At 37.4% G+C, this 24,282-nt stretch overlaps 2 protein-coding genes across 6 annotated transcripts in view; both read left to right on the top strand.

The window, feature by feature from the left end:
• LOC307108733 (uncharacterized protein) overlaps nucleotides 1-24,282 on the top strand; it is an 823,426-nt gene that overhangs the window by 559,515 nt on the left and 239,629 nt on the right. The window lies entirely within an intron of this gene.
• LOC307114794 (CDKN2AIP N-terminal-like protein) lies at nucleotides 6,021-6,449 on the top strand (the record flags this gene model as incomplete). The annotated part of the gene is made up of 1 exon (XM_079797595.1): nucleotides 6,021-6,449. One exon carries the CDS (start codon nucleotides 6,021-6,023, stop codon nucleotides 6,447-6,449), a length of 429 nt encoding a protein of 142 aa, XP_079653721.1.

The following is a 24,282-nucleotide window of genomic DNA, read 5'->3' as shown; positions in this document are numbered from 1 at the left end:
TGATTGGGGTCCATGTAGGAGGCAACCAATAGATGTGTTTCCCTCACATAGATATTTCTCTCTGTCTCACAAATTGTTTATACTTGTCTGGGCCAAATAAAATTTACATATGCAAATATTAAAGAGATTAAAATAAAACAAGTTTTAAATGTAGTAGAACAGGATATAACTATAGTATATAGTAAATGCATTAATTATTAGGACTGATAATGTATTAGGAAAGTATAATCTCCCAAATTTAGGTTATATCAGACATTATTCTGTCATTCACTTTCTAATCCTCAGTGTAACTTTTCAGTATCTTATTCTTAATTATTGGTTGATTGCAGATTACTCTAAATTATTGGAAATCATGATACAGAACATATAGAATTTGTATGAGTACTACATACCATGAAATACCTTGTTCTTATCTTAATTTTTAGTGTAAAATAAATTAGAAAAAATATTTTTACTGTATAGTTAGTTATTTTCTCCTTTGTTGAGAGAGCTTTTTCATTTTGTACTGAGTTACTAGCAAAATAAAATTCAAAACATAATCATGCTTTTGAAGTTAGAGTTTCCAGAGTATAATCGGAAATTTTGAACTGGTTTTGGTATATCACTATTGCAGTTTCAGTTTTCAATTCTAACCATATATTGCCTATCACCATCCATATTAGCTTGCAAATGAGTATGCTGTCTTCAGTCATAAATTTAAAGGAACATTGGATAGAAGTTATATAAAACAGAAAAGAATGAAAATAAATCTGATGGCTATAGTTATTGGTGCAACATGAAAAATATAATGCTTTCTTTATTGCAGTTTTCTTCTAAGGACATGTTATAGCTTTTACCTTGTGTGATATTTTTGGTACTGTATTTACAGTAAGCATTTCCATAATAGTATGAACTTGTGAGGATGTACTGAATCTCCTTCTCTTGTCCCCCAGATCTACATCCCCCTTAGGATGTAGATTCTTTGACTACATAAATGGGCTGCTTTGCCTCTAGCTTCTGGTTTGGTTTGACTAATCAGAGGAACCAGCAGGAGATGGCAGACATGGAGAGGGAGAATAATCAATTTGGGGTCATTTTCCTGTTTCTTTTTCTGGTAGTTCAAATTTGGTTGTTTTATTTTTTACTTTTGTTTTATTTATTTTTTATTTTATTTTTTTTTGCTGTTTCCTTCTAACAGCCATAGTTTGTGTCAGGCAATATTTCCAACAGTATTCTTAGATCAAAACACAATATAACTAAGGACTTGTAACAATATGAAGAACAACCAAAGAAAGTTACACCTAGAAATTAAATCCTCCTTTTTAAACAACTCTTGGTGAAAGGGACAGTACAAGATAAAAATAAATAATTTTTAAATAATATAAAAAATGAAAACATCACAGATCAGAATTCATGAAATACATTTAAAACTGTGATTACAGGAAAAATAATACTAAGACCTTTTACAAAAAAATTTAAAATTTGAAAATAAATCTATTCTCAATTCAAAGCTAAATAATAAAAATTTAAATATAAACATAAATTAATCAGATAGAAAATAGATACAAAGCAGAAACTTTTATTTAAGAAATTTACAAGTCATATTATTTACTTGAAAAGAGTTGAAAAGATAAGCTAAATAGTAAATATAAGCTAACATGAAAGAAAAAAACAAATATACAAAATAAGTAATTACAAGAAGTGACTATTGAAAAAGAAGGAAAAATATCAGAAGAGTCTGATATTATCAGTAAATATTGAAAATATTAAAATAGATATCTATTAAAATGCTTAAGGGGCACATTATTAAAATTGCCATCTGGATGTGATGACTTACACCTAAAACACATAGTCAAATAGAAAATATAAGCTGATATTAAGCCTGTTTTTAATACTAGTGTTAGGAATAATTAATAGTAGTTGTTAGTAATAACTGCTACTAATATAGTGTCTATCCAAATTGTGTACTTGTTCTTGCTATATTTACATACATATACCTTGGAAGGTATGGCTTTCAAATTAGATTTTTGTTCTGTTTTGATTTCATCTATGATATAAAAGCTAAAATAGTTCAATATGCAATATTTTATTGCCTCTAAATAGATTTTATTAAATATCAAATATAGTTTGTCAAGATGTCCCCTTGATAAAAGATTAATTAATGCATTACTCTGTAATTCAAATAATCATTGATATTTATCATTTACTCTTAAAGATCAGCAGATGGTTACTTATTTGATTAACTTAAAAATTTGGCAATGGAGAACAGGTATAAAAAACTGAGTATGGGAGTTTGGCGAAGTCTTGGAGACATTAATTCTAAAATCAACCTGAATCTATGTCTCCACAGTTATTCAAAACTGAAATTACAAAATTAGAAGGATAAGATATTTGGCTTTTTATATTGTTACTAGAGGCCCAATGCATGAAATTCGTGCAAGGGGCTCAGCAACCCTCACAGCCCAGGCTTTGTCCGGAAGGTTGTTTGGCTGTCCGGTCTAATTAGCATATTATGCTTTTATTATTATAGATTTCTTAATATTTAGTTGTGTGTGTGTGTGTGTGTGTGTGTGTGTGTGTGTGTGTGTGTGTTTTAAATTAATTCAAAGAAGTTGGTCTAACAAAGGCAGTAGCTTGAATAAATATTTTATGTCCCTGGCCACTGGCAGAGTGGTCAAAGGTTGGTGAAGTGGTTCTGTCAGATCTGTGGCTTCCATATCTGTCTACAAAGTGGTTGCTCCTGTTGTTACCATTTTTTAGGCAGGTGGACATACAGGGAAATGCAGTTTCTTTCAGAAAGGCTGACCCAATATTTCTACTACACTCACATCTCAGAGCCTAGTCTTATGGTCACACCTAGCTGCATTTCAGAAGGAATCAGTGGAGAATAGATTTTGAGGTGTCTGTCAGATAACTCTCCCGCAGTGTAGAATATCTATTTTTTCTGTGATGAGAATACTTGATGATTGACAACTTATTGTGAAATGAAAATGAACCAATATAGCAATTTCAGACATAGGTTGCTCCTGCTTATGCTAGGGGAACTCAACAGATTTTTAAAAAATATATTTTTATTGATTTCAGAAAGGAAGGAAGAGGGAGAGAAAGATAGAACCATCCACAATGAGAGAGAATCATGGATCGGCTGCTTCCTGCAAGTCCCCCACTGGGGATCAAGCCCACAACCCAGGCATGTGCCCTTTACCAGAATCAAACCTGGGACCTTTCAATTCGCAGGCCGACACTCTGTCCACTGAGCCAAACCAGCTAGGGCAACAGATTTTTTATTTTATTTTTTTTCAAATATATTGATGATACTGATTATGTCAAAGCATGGTGGCTCCATTTCTTCAGCTCAACTTTAGTTAGCTGATTTCACAATATAGAAAAAAATGAAATTATTCACAGGGTTATGTTAGTCCATTACCATAAAACTGATTTTCTGAATGTGAATAAAATGATTTGTTTTTCTGTAAGGGAGGTAACCTGCTAACTCTGCATTGATAGCATTTAGTGTCATGGCTACATACACCTAGCTTCAAGGGAGGATAGTCAACACTATTTTCATTGTAAGCATTTTTTTTTCTTAACCAAGGTGAGCATTGGGAATTCAATAACCAAGAAGAAAATGGCAAATAGATCCAAGTAAATGAAAAGGAAGTACCATCTGGTAGCCTTGACTAAATTAGACTAAATGTATGTCTATGTAATCCCAGAATAAGCAATGAAACCTTATAACCCATCTTGCTATGTGATTTACCATCTAGTGCAAGTGCTTATCTCTCTCAGAAATAAAGTAAAAATAATAATATGTTTCAATTGTTTGCTATGGTGGATTATTGCAATGCAGTGTAAATGAAGTGTCAAATTAAGCTTGAACAGACCTATAATTTATGAAAACCCCTTCTACTTGTCTATCTGACTATGATTTCATTTTCAATTCTTTAAACTTAAAGGCTTAAGGGGACAAAATTACTTTGCCTTGAACCTGCAAGTGACAACTGCTAGCAGATAAGATACTTGTCAGTGTCACTGATACCTTTTACAAGAGTGAAAATGTTGACCTGTGTTCCCTTGAATGCTGCTCAAGCCATCCAGCTTCATGTGAAAAAAACATATTTCCAAACTGTAAAATTACTTTCGATAAAACAGCAAACCTCCAGGGCTCCAGAAGGTTTAGTTGATCAAAGCAGTTCTTTAAAGACGTTCCTGAGAGACCATTGGATTGTCTGTCTTGATATCATCAACTGTTAACCATTTCTACTTTGATTCTTCACATTTTTTCCCCCACATTTTGGTATGCTAGAGGAAAAAACACATATTTTAAATATACTTGCAGCTTTCCTCCCCCCCCCCCCACGTTCTAAGCATAGAGATGCACCTTAATTAAGTACTTGGATTTATATGAATTAAAATAAAGCAACTTTTAGTTATTTTGCAAGATAGATATTTTAGTGTTTTATCCTTAGTGCATAGAAAGGGTTTTACTACCATGAAAACATCTACAAATTAAAGAATGGAAATGCAGGCAGAAAGAAATGTTCTAAACCTTTGCTATGAGTTTGTATAGCAGTGAGTAATTGTAATATTGTACAAAACAGACTTATGAATTCTGAAGTAATTTTTCATTTCTTAAGGAACACTTTTCCCATTACTGTAACTGTTTTATTTTGCTCTGTTGAATTTGAGATCGAAATCACTTTTGCTTCTTAGTAATTAACAGATAAAATCTGTTATAATATGTCATTATAGATCATTGCCGAATGAAAAGCAAGCACCAGATGGTGTGCTTTATGTTAAGCTACAGTGCACATGCATTAGGACTGCTTTTCCTCTCCCAGGAAAATTGCAATTTATTATAGAGAGATCCTTAGTCTATGGAAGCTGTAGAGTAAGAAGCTGTTTTAACTAGCATGGAAACCATAAAAAAGTGTGGTATCATCTCTGGCTTGAATGCCCTGTGATGGGTTACCTTAAGAAACAATATAATGCTTCGTTATTTTCTTGTCTTTTTCCTTCTCCTCTTCCTCTTTTTCCTCTTCCTCCTCCTCTTTTATCATATGGACAACTGAAGTTAAATTATAGTAGGTCTATTTCCCTATTAACTGTTAATAAAGATGTTAGAGAACCTATGTTATAGAAATTCTTTAATAGCCTTTCTTTTATTAACATTCTATTATATTCTGAGAGAAAAAGTTCCTCATTCTTTATCACCAACAATGATGTGTCTCTTAAAATTGGCCTCTCATTGTGCTTTCATTACTATCCAGACTCTTCTTGTGCCCTTTGAGCCTTTCTCATCACTCTTTCTTTATCTTAAGCACTCTTCCCTTTGCCCACTGCTGTCCAGCTCTACTCACCTCCCTGCTGTTCCTCAGACAGGGCCCGCTGTCCACCAGGTTGGGGTTTTCACTCATGACATTACCCTGAGCCTTCCCTCTGTGTCTGACTTCTTTTCTTACTTTGGATGTCGCTTTAAATATCAGAGAGTCCACGCACTTACCCCTTCTCTAATCCTGACATTGAAACATGTTCCCTTAAGTTGATGCTAGTCATATATTTATATTCTTTTATTTATTGTCTGCCTCACTGTACTTAAATGGTAGGGACTACATAATCTTTATTCATTATTATATACCCAGGTCCTATGTATATCTGAAATTCAAGAAACATATACTAATTATAAATTGTAAATTAAGATAAATAAATTAAAATAAAAAAAATAAGAACATAATTATTTGACATGCTATCGAGTAAACTTTATATATAGTACTTCATTATCAATGGAAAGACTACTACATTTATTTTGAAAATAATTCAAATAGAATTAGAGTCACTTTTCCACCTTCCAAGTCCTTAGCCATTATTAACACATGCAACAGAAGTGTCAAGGAAGAGTTATGGCGCTTTGCATTTGTGGAAATGGTTCATCTGGAGAGCTGATTAACTTAATGCAATATAGTGGACCTTTGCTTATTATCTTTACCAAGGACTGAATGGAGTCATTATTTAAACTTCATCAGAATGGATTGATGTTAAAGATGGTTCTGAAGGCGGGTGGGTCTATCCCTCGGCGGCGGAGGGCGCCATGGTGGATGGCAGCGGTGGGGGAGCTGGTTTCTGGGGTACTGCAGGCCACCGACTTCGCCCAGCAGTTCCGCTCCTACTCGGAGAGCGAGAAGCAATGGAAGGCCCCCATGGAATTCGTCCTGCACCACCTGCCCGACTACTGCGACCCGCCTGACGGCCGCGGCCATCCGGACCCTATGCTGTCCCTCTCCAGGGTCTGGGCCAACCACCTCTTCCTGGGTTGCAGTTACAACAAAGACCTTTTAGAAAAGGTGATGCAAATGGCCGATGGGGTTGAAGTGGAAGACCTGCCACAGTTTACTACCAGCAGTGAGTTAATGAAAAAGCATCAAAGCCAAGATGGAAGATTCATCACATTTTCATTATCAGCTACAGGCTAGAAAGGGGGAACGTGACTTTGACCACAGAAGCTCTCTTACAACTCCTGGCATTACCAACTTGCAGGAAAAAGGCAGTTGGAATGAAAGTGGCATTTTAAAAGGTCTCATTCTTCCAGTAGCTATCATTGTAAAAGTATGAATGGATATTTATGTATTTACTAGAGGCCTGGTGTGCGATATTAGTGCATTCGGGGGAGGGAGGGGTCCCTCAGCCTGGCCTGCGTCCTCTCACAGGGGATGTCCAGTTGAGGGCTTAGGCCTGCTCCCCGAAGGCCTAAGGTGGCAGTCGGACATCCTTAGTGCTGCCACGGAGGTGGGAGAGGCTCCTGCCACTGCCGCTGCACTTGCCAGCTGTGAACCTGGCTTCTGGCTGACTAGTGCTTCCCCTGTGGGAGAACACTGACCACCAGGGGGCAGCTCCTGCATTGAGCGTCTGCCCCCTGGTGGTCAGGCACGTCATAGGGACTGGTTGTTCTGCCATTTGGTTGATTTGCATATTACCCTTTTATTATATAGGGTAAGTCATGCCTTTTTATTTTGTTTTTGAATATCAAACTTATTGTTAAAATGCATATTTTTTATGTTGATGCAATAATGGCAGGTAATGGATTTTACACTTTTGATTTTTCAACAATGGACCTTTAAGAGTGAAAAAAAAGTTACTGAAATGGAAATGCTATTGAGTAAAGGATTTTTATTTTCTTTTCAAGATGTTTTTAAAAGCACCATTAGCTATGTAATAACAACTGTTTTTAAAGTAAGAAAAAAGCAGTATTGCCATCCCAAAGATTTTTGGTATTGACATTATTAAGCAAATTAAAGGGATCTAATAGAGTAAAACTTTTATCTCCCTTTTTCCCATAAGAGCATATCAATTTCTATTTTGCGCTTGGACACAGGTTTCTATCATTTAGTTTCATTGGATATTGAGCGATAATAGAGGAAAAGTTAAAAACAAATTCAGAGAAACAAGTGTTTCAATGTGCTTTGCTTTTAATCTGGGAGTTGTATTAGTCTGCTGGGGCTGCTGTAACAAAAACCAAAGGCTGTGTGGCTTAAACAACAGAAAATTATTTTCTGAAGGTCTGGAAGCTGGAAGTCCAAGATCAAGATGCTGGCAGGGCTGGTTTCTGGGGAAGCTCTCCTCACGGCTTGTGGACCGTCACCTTTCTGCTGTGTCCTCATTTGGCTTTTTCTCTGTGTGAGGGCACTCTGGTGTCCCTTCCACTTCTTATGAGGACCTATTGAATTGCAGCCCAACCTTATGCCCTCATTTAACCTTATTTATCTTCTCAATGGCCACATTGGGAGTTAGGGCTTCAATATATGGATTTTGGGGGATACAATTTAGTCTATAAAAAGGGTGTTTACACACTATCTTTCTAATCATCCACTCAGAAATATGAGATACTTTTAAAAAGGGACAAAATAGCCGAAACCAGTTTGGCTCAGTGGATAGAGCGTCGGCCTGTGGACTAAAAGGTCCCAGGTTCGATTCCGGTCAAGGGCATGTACCTTGGTTGCGGGCACATCCCCAGTGGGGGTTGTGCAAGAGGCAGCTGATTGATGTTTCTCTATCATCGATGTTTCTAACTCTCTATCCCTCTTTCTTCCTCTCTGTAAAAAATCAATAAAAATATATTTTTTTAAAAAAAGGGACAAAATATAAGCATGGCATCTCACAGATCCATTCACTGATTAAGTATCCATGATGGCCAGTCAAGTAATTGACCCTTAGAAAAAGGGCGATAATATCCAGAAGTGAGACATCCTATCTAATAATAGAGTAACATGTAAATTACCATCACTCCGCTACGCCCACGATTGGGCGGTGGGAGGCTGGGGGGCGGGACTCGGGGTGGCCTATCCGGCCATTGAGAGGCACGGATCCACTGCCACTGAGGGGGGCTACCCTGCTGTTGAGAGGCGCAGGGGGCGGGACTCCCGCCCCCTGCGCCTCTCAATGGCCAGATCCACGGCCGCTGAGGGGCCTGCCGCGGACACCCAGCTGCGCCTCTCAACGGCAGGGTAGCCAGGTGTCCGCGGCAGCCCCCCTCAGCGGCCGCGGACCATCAAAAGTGGGGGAGCTGGGTGCCTGTCTGCTCCGGCACCTTTCAGAAGCCTCCGCCGAGCCGGAGGCTTCTGAAAGGCCTGGTCCACCAGCGGACAGGCACCCAGCTCTACCGCGAAAAGCGAAAGCGTGTAGGGGACCCTACACGTGCATGATTCAATCATGCACTGGGCCTCTAGTATAAAGAATATAAGGACTAATGTGAAATCCTTTTATAGCATTCCTAGTCCACCATTTCACAAAGTCTGTTCAGATGAATAATAGTCTGCACGGATTCCGCTTTAAAATGGTAGTTCTTCTTTAAATAAGTTTGGTGCACAACATGTCCAAAAATGTTCTGTGTGAAGATTCACAAAGCTATGTGCCCTGAGAAATGCACAAAGTCCACAGAAAGTTTCATATTAACCTAGGTTACTGTTTTCACTCCTTGTTGAATTATGTGATTCCCAGAGGTATTTCTGCATAAAATGCACTGAAAAAATATTCCAACTTAAAGTACCATTGCTCTAAAGCCCAATAAACAGATACAGATCTGTCATTAAATTCTAATCTTCTACTTGACTTGCCTGCACTGTAAGGAAGTATGAATGCTTCAACTTCCTGCTTATTGTGTTGTGGCTATTTCAGAGCTTTTGTCTGTGGGGAATTTTAAATGTGCAAACCTTTCTGTAACTCAACTTTAAAAAGTAAAATGAAAAAGAAAAGTTTAATACCACAGAATGAATAGAAGTGTCAGAATGAAAATTCACTATTTATGGTGAATTATCTTGCTTTTACTGGCTGCAGTCAAGCTTTTGAGGTTAAATAAACAGTTTTCTGGGGTTGACTGAGTACGCTTCATTTGTACATAAACATGCTCAAGAACGGTAAGGATATTAGGGGTTTCAGAGTGTTATTTACATTGAACAAACACACACATTGTATCTGGAGATATTATTTATTCAACATTTGTCATGCATTTCAATGAGTAAAGATCACATGTGCATGGAAATCACTTCCCTCGGAATCAGCAGTCAGAGATTTCTGGTCTTCTTCTGAGAAGAAACCTGGAAAGAGAAAGGAGTATCTGAAGCGTTCAGTGCCATTCAAGTTCAGATACTGAATAAACCGGCTGTCAGTCAAAAGTCAGATGTATTAGGGGGAAAGAACAGCGTGTAAGTAAACATCCGCTCTGTGAGGATGGGAGGAAATGAACAACCAAAAGCACCGTGGACGAGCGCGGGGGAAGCCGTAGAATGCTTCGGGCCTTGCTCTTCCCCCAAGGTCCGAACAGTTTTGATCGGAAGTGGAAGGGTTCTTTCTGATCTCTGACCCTGCTCTCCCTGGATATCTAGGATGCTTTGTGCTAACCTCCAGGAAAAAAAGCTTGTTATTTATTTATATTTTGTAGGTGACTTGAAACACTATGAAGCAGATTTTTGTATGGTACAAAGATTGCACATTTTTAAACCTCCATTATTCAATTTTTAACACCTGGACTTATAGAAAAAATTTTTAATAAATAATAGAATAAGAATTGATAAAATATTTTTTAAATCACTAATATATTTTAATAATTGAAAGCTAATGGTTAAATGTCAGAGAAAACAAAATTACCTGTCTTAAAACCATTTATGCATTCTGTATATGTGTAATTTGCCATTTGTATTTTCTCTATTAAAAGGATTATTTTAAAGTCCCTACATTAAGTAAAACATTATATGGAGGAAGAAAAGAGAGAAAATGTTTCCAACCGTCATTTATACACTTTGAACAGCATAGCTAAAAGTTACTGAGCCCTGTCTTATTTTAAATTTTTTCACATTTTACTTTTAGATTTCAAAAGAAAGAGATCTAAAAGATAAATATGAAAGGACTAGAGGCCCGATGCACAAAATTCGTGCAAAGGCCTTGGCCCCTGCGCGTGGCGGCCACGGGCCTCTGCTGCCTGTGCCTTGGCCCCTGCCCACCTCTATGGCTTTGTCTGGAAGGAAGGAAGGACGTCTAGTCTAATTAGCATATTATGCTTTTATTATTATAGACTAGAGGCCCGGTGCACAAAATTCGTGCACGTGGGCGGGGGGTGTCCCTCAGCCCAGCCTCTGCCCTCTCCAATCTGGGATCCTTCGAGGGATGTCCGACTACCCGTTTAGGCCCGATCCCACGGGCAGTCGGACATCCCTCTCACAATCCGGGACTGCTGGCTCCCAACTGCTCGCCTGCCTGCCTGCCTGATTGCCCCTAACCGCTTCTGCCTGCCAGCCTGATCACCCCCTAACCACTCCCCTGCCAGCCTGATTGATGTCTAACTGCTCCCCCGCCAGCCTGATTGATGTCTAACTGCTCCCCTGCCAGCCTGTTTGCCCCCAACTTCCCTCCTCTTCCAGCTTGGTCACCCTTAACTGCCCTCCCTTGCAGGCCTGGTGCCTCCCAACTGCACTCACCTGCTTGCCATCTTGTGGTGGCCATCTTGTGTCCACATGGGGGCAGGATCTTTGACCACATGGGGGCAGCCATCTTGTGTTGGAGTGATGGTCAATCTGCATATTACTCTTTTATTAGATAGGATAGAGGCCTGGTGCACAGGTGGGGGGCCAGTTGGTTTGCCCTGAAGGGTGTCCCGGATCAGGGTGGGGGTTCCCTTGGGGCGTGGGGCGGCCTGAGCAAGAGGCCTGTGGTGGTTTGCAGGCCAGCCACGCCCCCTGGCGACCCAAGCGGAGGCCCTGGTATCTGGAATTTATTTACCTTCTACAATTGAAACTTTGTAGCCTGGAGTGGAGCCAAGCCTCCTGCTCCCTCCGTGGCTGGCAGCCATTTCTGTTGGGGTTTGTGTATATCTTCTATAATTGAAACTTTGTAGTCTTAAGTGGAGGCCTGGGCCGGCCAGGGTGTGCGGAAAGCTTTTCTTCTTCTATTTCCAGGGGCAACCATAGCCTCCCACTCTTTCTAGCTCCTTGGCTGCCACCATTTCTGTTTGGATTTGTTTACCTTCTATAATTGAAACTTTGTAGCCTTGAGTGGAGGCTTAGGCCGGCAAGGGCAGGCGGAAAGCTTGGCTTCCTCCGTTGCCTGGGAAACCCAAGCCTCCCTCCTGCTCTCTTTGGCTCTAGCCATCTTGGTTGGGTTTATTTGCATACTTGCTCTGATTGGTTGGTGGGCGTGACTGGTGGGTGTAGCGGAGGGATAGTTACTTTGCATATTACTCTTTTATTAGGTAAGATTATTATTCATTCCAGAACAATTATATGAATACTCCCCTTATGACTAGAAATAACTATCTGAAGACAGGGCATCTGGACTCTAGTAGTTAATTTGTGAAAATTAATTATTTTATTATTTTTTCAATAACTATCACATTTTATTGAACTTTTCTTTGGGTAAGTTGCAATCAAGCATTAAAAAATATGAAGTGTAACTTATTTCTCTAATGTATGCTGTCACGTGTTTACCTGCATTTACTAATATAAAGCAACTAAACTGTTTTCTATCGTTTTTATGATTTTCTGGCGACTTTATTTCTAAGCTAAAAAGTAGTAATGATAAACCAATAACTTTTTTTGTAGATTCTCAAAATAGAAAATTTAACAGATTTTTACCAGAATTAATTATTTAATTATTCATTCATTCAGTAAATATTTGCTATGCATCTCAGAACCAGCCTTTTCCTTGTAGACCGAAGATATTATTCCAGTTCTTATATTTTTATTTATTAAATATATTCAGTTAAAATTTATCATTTGGAATGACCAGATATAACTTTAAAATTATTTTGGTTCTTACTATTTTTAAGCTGAGATTTTCATAGCAAATAGCAAAAGCAATTAGGTATTCTTTTGCTATAATAATGCCTGGGAAATATTCAAAAGCACATTTTGCTATAAAGTGTTCTTGCAATTAAAATGGTTTAAGTCTTTACTTTTATATTACTTTAAAAGGAAAGAAAACAAAGATCAATTGACTTTTATCATTCTGAAAATACTAATCAGTTTGCTTTATTCTTGATAAACATTATCTTAAATATTAATATTCTGCTAAAGAATATTTTTGAAAAACACTTTTGTTTCTGTTATAGTATTTGCTTTATTTTCCACCCTAATGTCTCTCTGTGTTACATTCTGAATATTATTTTTCTTAATCTATCTTTAATTCTAATTTTCTTTTCAATCTCTGTTTAATCTTTTATAAACAACTCTATATTATTCTTAATTTCAATTACCATATTTTTCAGGTATCAATTTGTTTCTTTTTTTCTTATTTTGAAGTACTCTGATGAAATTTTTTTTGTTTTTAGTTTTTCAAGGAATATTTAATAATTATTATATTCATGTTATTTAATAGATAGATAACATGCTTTTCTAACATGTATTTTTATATCACTGAAGCTAAAGCAAAACATCCTGTTAATTGGGTGAAAACATCCTTCTTTATGTGTGTACACTGAATGCAATTAAAAAATACTGCAATTATAATTTCACTAGAGGTCCGGTGCACGAAATTTGTGCACGGGGGGTGGGCGGGTGTCCCCTCAGCCCAGCCTGCACCCTCTCTAATCCAGGACCATTGCCTCCTAACTGCTCACCTGGCTGCCTGCCTGATCACACCTAACTGCCCCCCCCCTGCTGGCCTGGTCACCCCTTACTGCACCCCCTGCCGGCATGGTAACCCCCAATTGTCCCCCCCCCACCAACCTGGTCACCCCTCACTGCCCCCGCCCACTGGTCTGATTGCCCCCAACTGCCCCCCCCCCCCGTGGGCCTGGTAGCCCCATCCAGCCTGCTGCTCTGTCGTTTGATCGCCACTCACTAAGCCCCCTGCTGGCCTGGTTGCCCCACGCAGCCTGATGCTTGGTCGTTTTGTCGCCCCTCACTAACCCCCCTGCCAGCTTTGTTTCCCCACGCATCCTGCTGCTCGGTTGTTCGGTCGCCCCTCACTAACCCCCTGCTGGCCTGATTGCCCCATGCAGCCTGCTGATTGGTCATTTGGTTATCCCTAAATAACCCCCCTGCCAGCCTAGTCGCCCTGCGCAGCCTGTTCGGTCGTCTGTTTGGTTGTTTTGGATCTGATGGTTGCTTAGCCTTTTATATATATAGATAGGAAATTTGAATAGGTGCTAGTGTTCTCTCCTGTCTTCGTATGGGAAGAGGAAATTTCTTTAAAAATCATTTGAAGGTTGGACAAAAATTTTGTAGTTTTATTTTTAGAAGCACTCTTTAGAGTCTTCATGATTGAGATGATACAAGGGATATATTTACATAAATAATGCTTGGCTGTTGTTGATTATCACAAACATGTTGTCACTTAGCAGAAGACATGTTTTAATGAGAAGATTTTAGTTATTTGCAAGTAAATAGGTAAATAACTATTCATTATAAAATTTTGACTGCATTCCAGAATCTGTACATTTTTACCTTTGTTATTGCTTTTTGTGTAGGTGATCATAAGCACAAACTTTTTGAAAATATCTTATCATTTAGATATTGTTCATTATTTTACATCTTTGTAATGCATTCTTTGTAAGTGATTTCTAAATATGCTTTTGCAATATTATTTTTCAAAAAATTAGACAGTTATTTTGGCACTGTATTTGCAAATATTGGCAGTTAAGAAGGGTATCTTTCAAGTTACTCAGCTTGAATAGTCAATCATGTGCATATGAGATGTCAGCTTCATTATTTTACCTCTTACCATTACATACTTTCATAGAAGACACAAAACTATATCTTGTTAACTAACATACACCAAATATGCTATAAATAGACTTATCTAACAAGAGTAGTAATTTTCTTCAATTTTTTTAAATTAAAGAAATTATTTACTATACAAAATCAATATTGCTGAATTGCTATTAAATCCTCTAGGCCAGTGGTCAGCAAACTGTGGCTCGTGAGCCACATGCGGCTCTTTCGCTCCTTGAGTGTTCTAACGCCACTTCTTCAAAATAGACTCGCCCAGGCCGAAAACCGACTTTTGCACATGGGCCACGAAGTTTCAGTCGCACTATACGTGCGCACCTGCACGTGGTATTTTGTAGAAGAGCCACACTCAAGGGGCCAAAGAGCCGCATGTGGCTCGTGAGCTGAGGTTTGCTGACCACTGCTCTAGGCTATAAAAGAGGCACTTGGTATTAAATATATTATATTATATACTTATATTAGTGCTGCATATGATATATTATTGTTGCAAAATACTTCCAGATTTATCTTATGAAAGAATGAGGGCAAGTATAGTCTACTCCAAGCTTAGGAGAAGCTCAGAACACAGGTCTTTTGGACATATATTCGGAAAGAGATAGACCTGACAATACCTCTGCTGACAATGTGACAGTCTGACTGTCACAAAAAAATTAATTGGAAGTTACACCACATTAAAGATGTGTCCACTGCTTTAATAGGTATTGTGAGGCAGAGGAGCATCTATTAGCACCTCCATCCCTAATGGTTCTGTGGGTCGGTTAATGAGATGTAAACTCAGCAGCCAATTCAGAGAAGCAAAAGCGATAGTGCTGATAGAAAGAGGAAACATTATTTTTCCTTATCTTATTCGATTTTCCAACTAAGTAGTGTAAATACAGATGGTTTCTCCAAATGTATTTTATAATTGTGCTAAAAATGAATTTTCTAGTTTTCAGTAAGTAGTTACTAATTTCACTAATGGCATATGTTTTTCCCCTTTGTTATCTAGCTTCATAATTTCATGTTTAATGGTATTTTTTAAAAATGGATGATTATTTAAATGACTACTCTATTTAAATATAAACCAAGAAGATAAAATGTCATATTGTTTTGACTACTTTTTAAGTTATTTTTGTCATCATTGTAAGAAAGCTTCTGGACTAGAGAATTTAGGGGAAGTAATCTATAGATACTTTGCAGAAAATAAAAGCATGAGTCTTATCTGACCTTCAAATTGGAAAGAATATTAGGTTAACACCTTCAATACTTCCTATAATTATCTGTTTAAGTTGATACTTTTAGGCTGCTGGATTTTTTACATAACATTCAAAACAACCCTTGACATGTCATTGTAACATCCAGATGTTCTATATGTTTTTTCAGACATGTAAGAATCTCACTGAGCTTATTAAACTCCTGGCCAAATTGTTTTTTGTTTTTTTTTACACCATGAAAGCTATTCATAGTGTCAGTCCATCAGTCCATTAAACCCTGACAATGATTTCAACAGGTACAGAACTCCAGCGGCAGCTCACTTTATTCAGCTGTGTTTCTCAGTCACTTGAACTTATTTTTCAAATTTGTTTTCTTTTAACTCTCCAAAATCCTTTATACCATAGAATTGAAACATTTGAAGGCAACCTAATCCACAAACTCAAGTGTGCTAAATGCAAGATGTGCAGAGAGCCTTGCTTCTCCCCGGCAGCTGTGGGCAATGCTGCAGGATGTCCCTGCCTCTTCGGTGTCCTGGTTGAAGCGGCAGGTCCGAGCTTCTGCTGAGGCCAGGGCTGCAAGGGCCCAAGCTCTCCCTCTGCTTGAACAGTGGTGCCCGGCACTGAGGAGAGCACAGCACCACTCCAGTCACTTACCTGCAGAGCCACACAGTGCCCGAGAAAGCTGGCACAGGTGAACTCCCGAGAGCCTCGGTACTTCTCTGTTCTTCAATTTCTAAATCAATATTTGAATAGACGTGGCTAGTTAAATGTAGGATATTTGTGCTTGCTTCATTAAAACCAAAGTATCCGATAAAAATGCTACTGTACTTCCTTTGATTTTTTTTTCTTCACTCCAGCTGTCCTGAGAATTTGGACTCTTAACTTTTGTTAGCAAGTACACTATGGGATTAAAAAACATGGAGGTTTTAAAATTCTTCCTTGGTTGTGCAGGTTTTCAAACTTAAAGTGCATAATTTCTTGTTAATTCATAGAATGCTGCCTATACATCCGTTGGAAATGTACTCAAATGCACCAGTTTTACCTGTGCATTTTAGGTAATCGTAAGAAATGTGTGAGCATTCGCATGAAAAGATAGATTGAAAGAAGAGGGACACAGGAAACTTTTTTGTTTCGCATCACAGTGTTTTCCATATCTTTGTGGCATTTTGAGACCAGCAGAAAAAGAAACATTTTGAATCCAGTGGTGTCTAAAGTGTTTTATATATGAATGCACAACACAGGGAATTCTGGTTGATTAGCAGAGCATGCAGGTTTCAAACAATGGAAGCATGGGTGCACCTGTTATTTTTGCATGGCAGATTCATGGAACTCTTTTCTAACTTTCCATGGAATTCTTTCTAACTTTCTGATCTTTGGAAGCAAGTAAAACCATAACCAGAAATTATATTTTTAATGAGGTAAGTAGTTTAGACTCTGGGCAGCAGAATAAACAGGCACAATTCTTTGATTATGTGGGATCTGTGAAAACTTTATAAAAATACAATCAGTTGGCAAACAAGCTAACCTAGAGTGGATAAATGTTTTTTAAAAACTTTTTGTTGTGAACTAGAAGTAAACCGGTATGTGGAATCTGTGACTCCACAGCACGGTGATATATTTGTAATTGCTAAAGATGTCATACTTACAATTCCATAGGCTTAATTTGTTTGGATTAGAGAGGAGAGAAGAAAGATAATACCTAGCCAATCAACTCTCCTTAGGGCAGTCCTCATCAAAATTAGTATATTTTTCTGAAAATTAGACTCAAGTCCTTACAAATATATGAGATGCTTCTATTTAATACACAGCCTATTAAGATCTTGGGGTTTTCTTTACCTTTTTAATTGGGGAGGATTCATATTTATGTAAATTTAAGAAGAATACTTTGGTTAAGGCAGTCAACATTCTGAGGCATTAACTTTTTCATGAAATAAGCAAACATTTGAATTCTTCCTGTGCCATGTGTCTGCTTCCCATTTTTATGGCAGTTGCTTTTAAAAAGAGTTTCTTTTTAACTGTTGTTTTTCTTCTTTTATATCCTGGAGGGAAGGAGAAAACAAGCTTGTATTTTTCTTTCCGTTTGGAAAGAGAAAAGTATTCCCCCCAAACAAAAATATTGACAGTCAAGAGGTCCAGAGAAGATCAGTAAGCCAGAGCCGTCAAAGACATAAATAAGACTCCTTTTTTGGCTCAAGGGATGTAAACAGATATATGCAGTACGCCCTCCATTCATTCTCAGTGTTATTTGTCCGGGGGTGACATTTCTTAAAGTGACTGGCAAAATTTTTTTTATCAGTTCTTTTATTATCAGTTAATGGTATACATGCAGCTTCCTCCACTGTATTTGTAATTATATGATTATCTGGGGAACTTATTAATAAGAAGAGGGAAATTACAAGGTTTGCTTAATTATCTCTGTCTTCTTTAAAGAATATGTTCTCACAAATTAACAACCAATAGAGATGTGGGTACATGGTTGACCAGTATTTACTTGGAGTTTATTTAATAAAAACTAATAAACAATTAAATACCAGAAAGGACAAAGCAATTTGGGAACAAATTAAATGATATTATGATTGTTCCAAAGTTGCTTAATACCAAAAAGGTACAATTAGCCTATAAATCAAAATTGAACAGGTGGTAACTGGGCTCCTCTCATTTATGTTTACCTAAATTTTTAGGGTTAGAGACAATGACTAAAAGGAAATGAGGTCTGATACTCCTGTAGGGAATAAGAAATTTAACATCCTTATCAAGGCATTGGTGTTTAATATGTGAATAGAGAACAATTTTCTTAGACAATAGACTCCTTTAGTTCAATTCCCATACATTGACTCAGTCATGCAGAAAAGCAGAATGTTTGTCAGGCACTAGAAATACAAAGATAAAAAGTCAGTATAGCATTTGCTCTCCAGTAGCTTATAGTCTAGTTGGAAGAAATATAATTATCTATATATATAAAAGCCCAGTGACTGAATGGCGGAATGAGCGGTCGCTGTGACGCACACTGTGGCGGTTAACTGGCCTGGTTTGGCACCGATCAGCCCCCCACAACCTCCCGCAGCCCCTTCTCCTGGCCGGCCCCGCCTTTGATAGGGCCCCCCACCGCGATCGGGGGCGGGGACAGCTGGACAACTGCCTGCGGCCCCTCCCCCTGGCCAGCCAACCTCTCAGGGTCTCTCCCCCTGGGCTGACCCCCCGATAGGCCTCAATCACCAGCCTGGCCGAGGGACCCCACCCATGCACGAATTCATGCACCTGGCCTCTAGTTTATAATAAAATATGAAAATACTAAAAACAACAACAATATACCTTGGAAATACAGATGTCATATTTGGCCATATTCCTCAACATGGTGCCTGGAATGAAGGAAGCAGTGAATAAACTTTAGTAATATTGTGTTCCAGGTGAAAGAAAAAGAGGCTCTGTTATTGCTAGCGGTTTATCATCACTCATATTTTATCAATATGCTTATACTATTTTCTGAAATATCTGGGAATGAGGCATTATCAGTGGAAAATGAGAGCAGAAAAACATCTATGATTCACTTTTAAAATAGTCTGTGGGCACAGAGAAGAAACAATTTTTAATGAGATTATATACTGAGTAAAAAAAATAAAGTTGATTCTTGGAAAGAAATGTTCATGTAATCAGAAAATGAATGAGTTTATTCAGAATAATTGCCCTAAAAGATCTATATACTTTAAAAACAACTTAACATTAATTGTATTCTGTTTATTCAGAATAATTGCCCTAAAAGATCTACATACTTTAAAAACAACTTAACATAATTTTCATATGTGATTTTATATCTATATCCATGTAGTTATTTGGTAAATATCACTGATTAATAAAATCCTGAATGAATTTTAAGATTTTATCATAAAGAAAAATTAAGAAAAAAAATGACAGTTTCTTTTTACATTGGTCTATAGTAAAAGTCTGATAAAAGAGAACTAAGGTCAGATTTATGGTCATTTCACCTCTAACATCTTGGCATGGTATCTGCAGGTGATACTTGCATATGTATGCATGTATATCTTTGTAAACACTTAAAATGTATTTAATCTGTATACTTATATGACATTTAAATGATGTTAGAAATAAAATGCAATATTCAGTTCCTTCCTAAAAGAACAACCAGAAGAACTGATAGCTGATAACTTTTTGAAAAAACAACAACACTATAAAAACAAGAGGAAGAATAAAAAGTCATATTTTATAAAACCAAAAAAGTACTTTTTCTAATAAAATCTGCAATGTAGAAAAAGTAAACTCTCAGGGAAATCTCAAATCAATACCATAACAAAGAGATGTATGGGGTCATATACTATAATCATTTGGAATAGTTTATCTTTCCAAATCTATTATATTTAGATTTATGTGTTTTCTATTATTTTGATTTTTATTCAATTTTATCTGTTTACATTACAGCAGCTTACCGTGTTATTAAATAGTTTTACAAAGTATAATAATAGGTGCATAAAATTTCATTAAAAAAACCCTAGTTTACTGATATTTGGTACATTTCTTAATGTTTGAGAGATTTTATCCAGTTGTACTTCCTCTGCTCCTCATATATCAGCAGAGTCTGCGTTGTTTGTCTCTAGTAATGAAATTCAGTAGCTAAACGTTTTTCTTGATAGATGCAGGGCTTTCTTTTGAGAGTAGATGTGGAGAGGAACAGAACATGCAAGAGGAAATGGACGCTGAAGAAAGGTGGAGCTGTCGCGAGAGCAGCCTCATTTCCATACTAAGATGGCTAATGTGGTGGCAGAACAGGGTTTAATGAGAATGCAGAGTTGTGTACCTACTTCATACTATTTGCTTTATGTATATCATCCCACTCAATCTTTTCAACAATCCATTGATACAAGCATAATAGTTACCCACCATTTGTGACTGCAGAAGCTGAAACTCAGAGTCTTTGGAACCCAGGCTGAGTCCAAAGCTTGCACTTTAAGTTATTCTGGCAAAGTTACCTGACTATGCCTGTATTCAAGGAACAGCAAAAACAAGTGCGAGTTAGTGGTTCCTGCCCAAGTTTCCGTTTGGGACTGCTGGTTTATATTGACATCATAAATCCTGGGATGGAAGTAATTTTGAAAGGTCACCTAATCCATTCACCCTGCCTTAAACTTTCCTGACAGATGAGAAGCTACCTTAATTCTCTACCCCTTCAAAAAAAAAAAGTACAGCTTCCTTCTGCCTCTTATTCCTGGATTTAACATCCCCTAGTGCAGGAAATCTCATCTTTTTTTGTAGCATAAATCTCACTCAATGCTGTTTAAGCTTGTTGCCTTTTGCTGTGCTTCTTGAGAACACATAGGGATGTCTAAACGGCAGAATTTCCTATATTTAAAGATGAATACTGAAAATGTCTTTTTCAAATGATATAATTTATGTGCTTTTAACTTGTATTAAAATACTTATTTTTCAACAACACTAGTTGCCTTTATTTTTGTTATTGGTATCAAGAGTTCTGTTTCTCTTTTTTGTATTAATGGGCTCAGATCAGAGAGTTCTAGAGGGGTTTGACCTTGGTTTTGCTGGCTTTTCTAGGAGACTTTTGTTTAAATCCCTTGAAAAAAATTCCACAGCTGCCCTGTGGTCTTCGTTGACAACATCAGAACACTGTGAGCATCTTCTTGTATTTTTTTTTTTTTTGCCTCTTAGTGATTCTAATTTGATCACTTGTTTTCTTTTAAAGAACTTCAAAGACTTAATCAATGGGCTTTTAGCTATAGCCACTCTTGGTGGGTAAGGGAGTTCTCCAATGCAAACGCCCTTCTAGCTGGATATTTATAGGCTAATGATGCCTTTTGAAAGTTTGCTTACCATTCCATTTTTTATCTCCAGCTCTGTCTGTAGTCCCATTTGATTCACATTGTGCAGCTAATAGAGCTTCATCTCTACTCAATGTTTCCATCTTAAATTTAAATGGGATTAATGCAGTGAAAACTTCTTTTTAAATGATTAGGTTAATAATCTGGAAATTATGGCTTTCCAAGGAAGGCATTCCCAAAGAAAGCTCTTTACTTCATTTTTAGGACTACTTTTTCATCTTGTCTTCAGATTTCCAAATACTTAATATAATGTTCACAAGATTAATAACTCTAAACATGATTTATCTTCTTGGTGCTTTCCTTTGAAAACAGTGGAGACCATCTTCTCAATTGATTCAACAGCTGTAGATCATTCTAGAGGTCACATTGCAAGTTAGCATTTGTCATTAATAATGGCTTTAATTAAAACTCAGGTTATAAGCTGAGTAAACTTTCTCCTCAGCTGTTAATTTTTCAAATATTTTTATCCTTCTCTTTTTCTTTTTAAAATGCATTAAAATGATAATATGCTTTACTATATATTTTGCGTTTCATTTCCTGGCACTACTTAGTATAAACATTTTAGAAAAAATATAAGCATTAAAATTTGAATGTTTCCTCTGTAGCCATCATTATAATATGCAAATACATATGTTTGCTTTTTAATTCTGTATCCAAAAATAAGCTACCACTACTAGTATCTATGCCCTTCTACTATTTCTTGTTTAAAAGACACACACTGCCACTTACCCACTTAAAAATACAAATACAGGTAATACTGTGTAGACATGTAAAAAGCAATGATTTTTTAAAAATTATTTGTGATTAATAAGTATCCTGTGGAAAATTGACTGAGCGTAGTATTTTTAGCATAGTAGCTCCACTTCTTCAGACAATCATATATGCAATGCCTATGAAATATGAAAAAGCGTACTATAAATCCATGCCATAAAAGAAACCTACATGATCTGACTCTCATAAACTGACCCGCTTAATAGAATACCATATAACTTCAGAAAACTGGAATATTCAACAGGTGGTTTTTAAGCACCTCAGAGATACTGCAGATTTCGTTCCAGACCACAACAACCAAAGGAATACAGTAATAAAGCAAGTTACATGAATATTTTTGGTTTCCCAGTACATATAAAAGTTATGTTTACACTGCATAGTCTATCATGTGTGCAGTAGCATTATGTCTAAAAAACAACCTGAACCTACCTTAATTCACATTTTATTGCTAAAAAATGTCAATAATCATATGAGCTTCAGTGAGTCGTAGTGTTTTTGTTGGTGGAGGGTCTTGCCTCCATGTTGATGGCTGCTGACTAATGAGGGTGGTGATTGCTGAAGGTGGGTTGGCTGTAGCAATTTCTTAAAATAAGGCAGCAGTGGTGTTTACTACATGGATTGACTATCCCTTTCACAAACAATTTCTCTGCAGCATGCAACACTGTTTGATAGCATTTTACCCACAGAAGTTCTTTCAAAATTAAAGCCAATCCTCTCAAACTCTGCTGCTGATTTATCAACTAGGTTTACATAATATTCTAAATTCTATGTTGTCATTTCAGCAATTTTACAGCAACCTTATCAGGAGTAAATTCCATCTCAAGAAACCACTTGATTTACTCATCCATTCGAAGCAATTCCTCATTTGTTAAAGTTCATCATGAGATTGCAGCAATCCAGTCACATCCTCACACTCCACTTCTAACTCTAGTTCTCTTGCTGTTTCCACCACATCTGCAGTTACTTCCTCCACTGAAGTCTGAACCGTCAGTGTCATCCCTGAGGGTTGGAAGCAACTTCTTCCAAACTCCTGTTAATGTTGATATTTTGACCTCTTCCCCTGAATCACAAATGTCCTTAATGACATCTAGAATGGTGAATCATTTCCAGAAGGTTTTCAATTTACTGTGCCCAGATCCATCAGAGGAATCGCTATCTATGGCAGCTATAGCCTTATGAAATGTATTTTTTAAATAAGACTTGAAATTCAAAATAGTTTCTTGCTCCATGGGCTGCAGAATGGATGTTGTGTTCGCTGGCATGAAAACAACATTAATCTTGTATATCTTCATCATTGACCTTGGGTGACCAGGTGAATTGTCAACAAGCAGTAATATTTTTAAAGGAATCTTTTCTTTTTCTAAGCAATAGTTCTCAATAGTGGGCTTAACATTTTCAGTAAACCATGTTGTAAACAGATGCAGCGTATCTAGGCTTTCTTATTCCATTTATGGTGCAAAGGCAGAATAGATTTAGCTTAATTTTTAAAGGCCCTAGGATTTTTGACATGGTAAATGAGCATTAGCTTCAAATTATATTCATCAACTTCATTAGCTCCTAGCAGGAAAGTCAGCCTGTACTTTGAAACTTTGAAGCCCAGGCACCTGACTTCTCTGTAGCTATGAAAGTTCTAGATAGCATCGTCTTCCAATATAAGGCTGCTTTGTCGACATTGAAAATTGTTGTTTATTGTGGCCACCTTCATTAATTATCTTAGCTAGATCTTCTGGATAACTTGCTGCAGCTTATTCATCAGTGCTTGCTGCTTCATCTTGCACTTTTATGTTATGGAGATGGCTTCTTTCCTTAGGCCTCATGAACCAACTTCTGATAGGTTCAAACTTTTCTGTAGCTTCTTAACCTCTCTCAGCCTCCAAAGAATTGAAGAGAGTTAGGGCCTTACTCTGGATTAGGTTTTGACTTCAGGGAATGTTGTGGCTAGTTTGATTTTTGTTGTTGTTGTTGTTGACATTATTACATATGTCCCTCATATCATGTCCCCTCCACCCCCTGCTTTGCCCACCTCCACCTAGACCCCACTCTCCCTTCTCTCTGGCCCTCACCACATTGTTGTCTGTGTACATGGGCTATGCATATACATCCTTTAGCTATTCTCTTTAATCTAGGCCACTAAAATTGTCTCCATATTGGCAATAAGGCTGTTGCACATTTTTGTCCTTTGTGTGTGCAGTGGAGTAGCACTTTAAATCACCTATCTTGGCTTTCAACGTGCTTTCCTCACTAAGCTTTATCATTTCTAGTTTTTTACTGATGCAACTC

This window comes from Cnephaeus nilssonii (assembly GCF_951640355.1).
Source record: "Cnephaeus nilssonii genome assembly, chromosome: 2".
Taxonomy (NCBI): Eukaryota; Metazoa; Chordata; class Mammalia; order Chiroptera; family Vespertilionidae; genus Cnephaeus; species Cnephaeus nilssonii.
The sequence above is the reverse complement of the archived record's forward strand: the minus strand, read 5'-3'. Positions and strand labels throughout refer to the sequence as shown.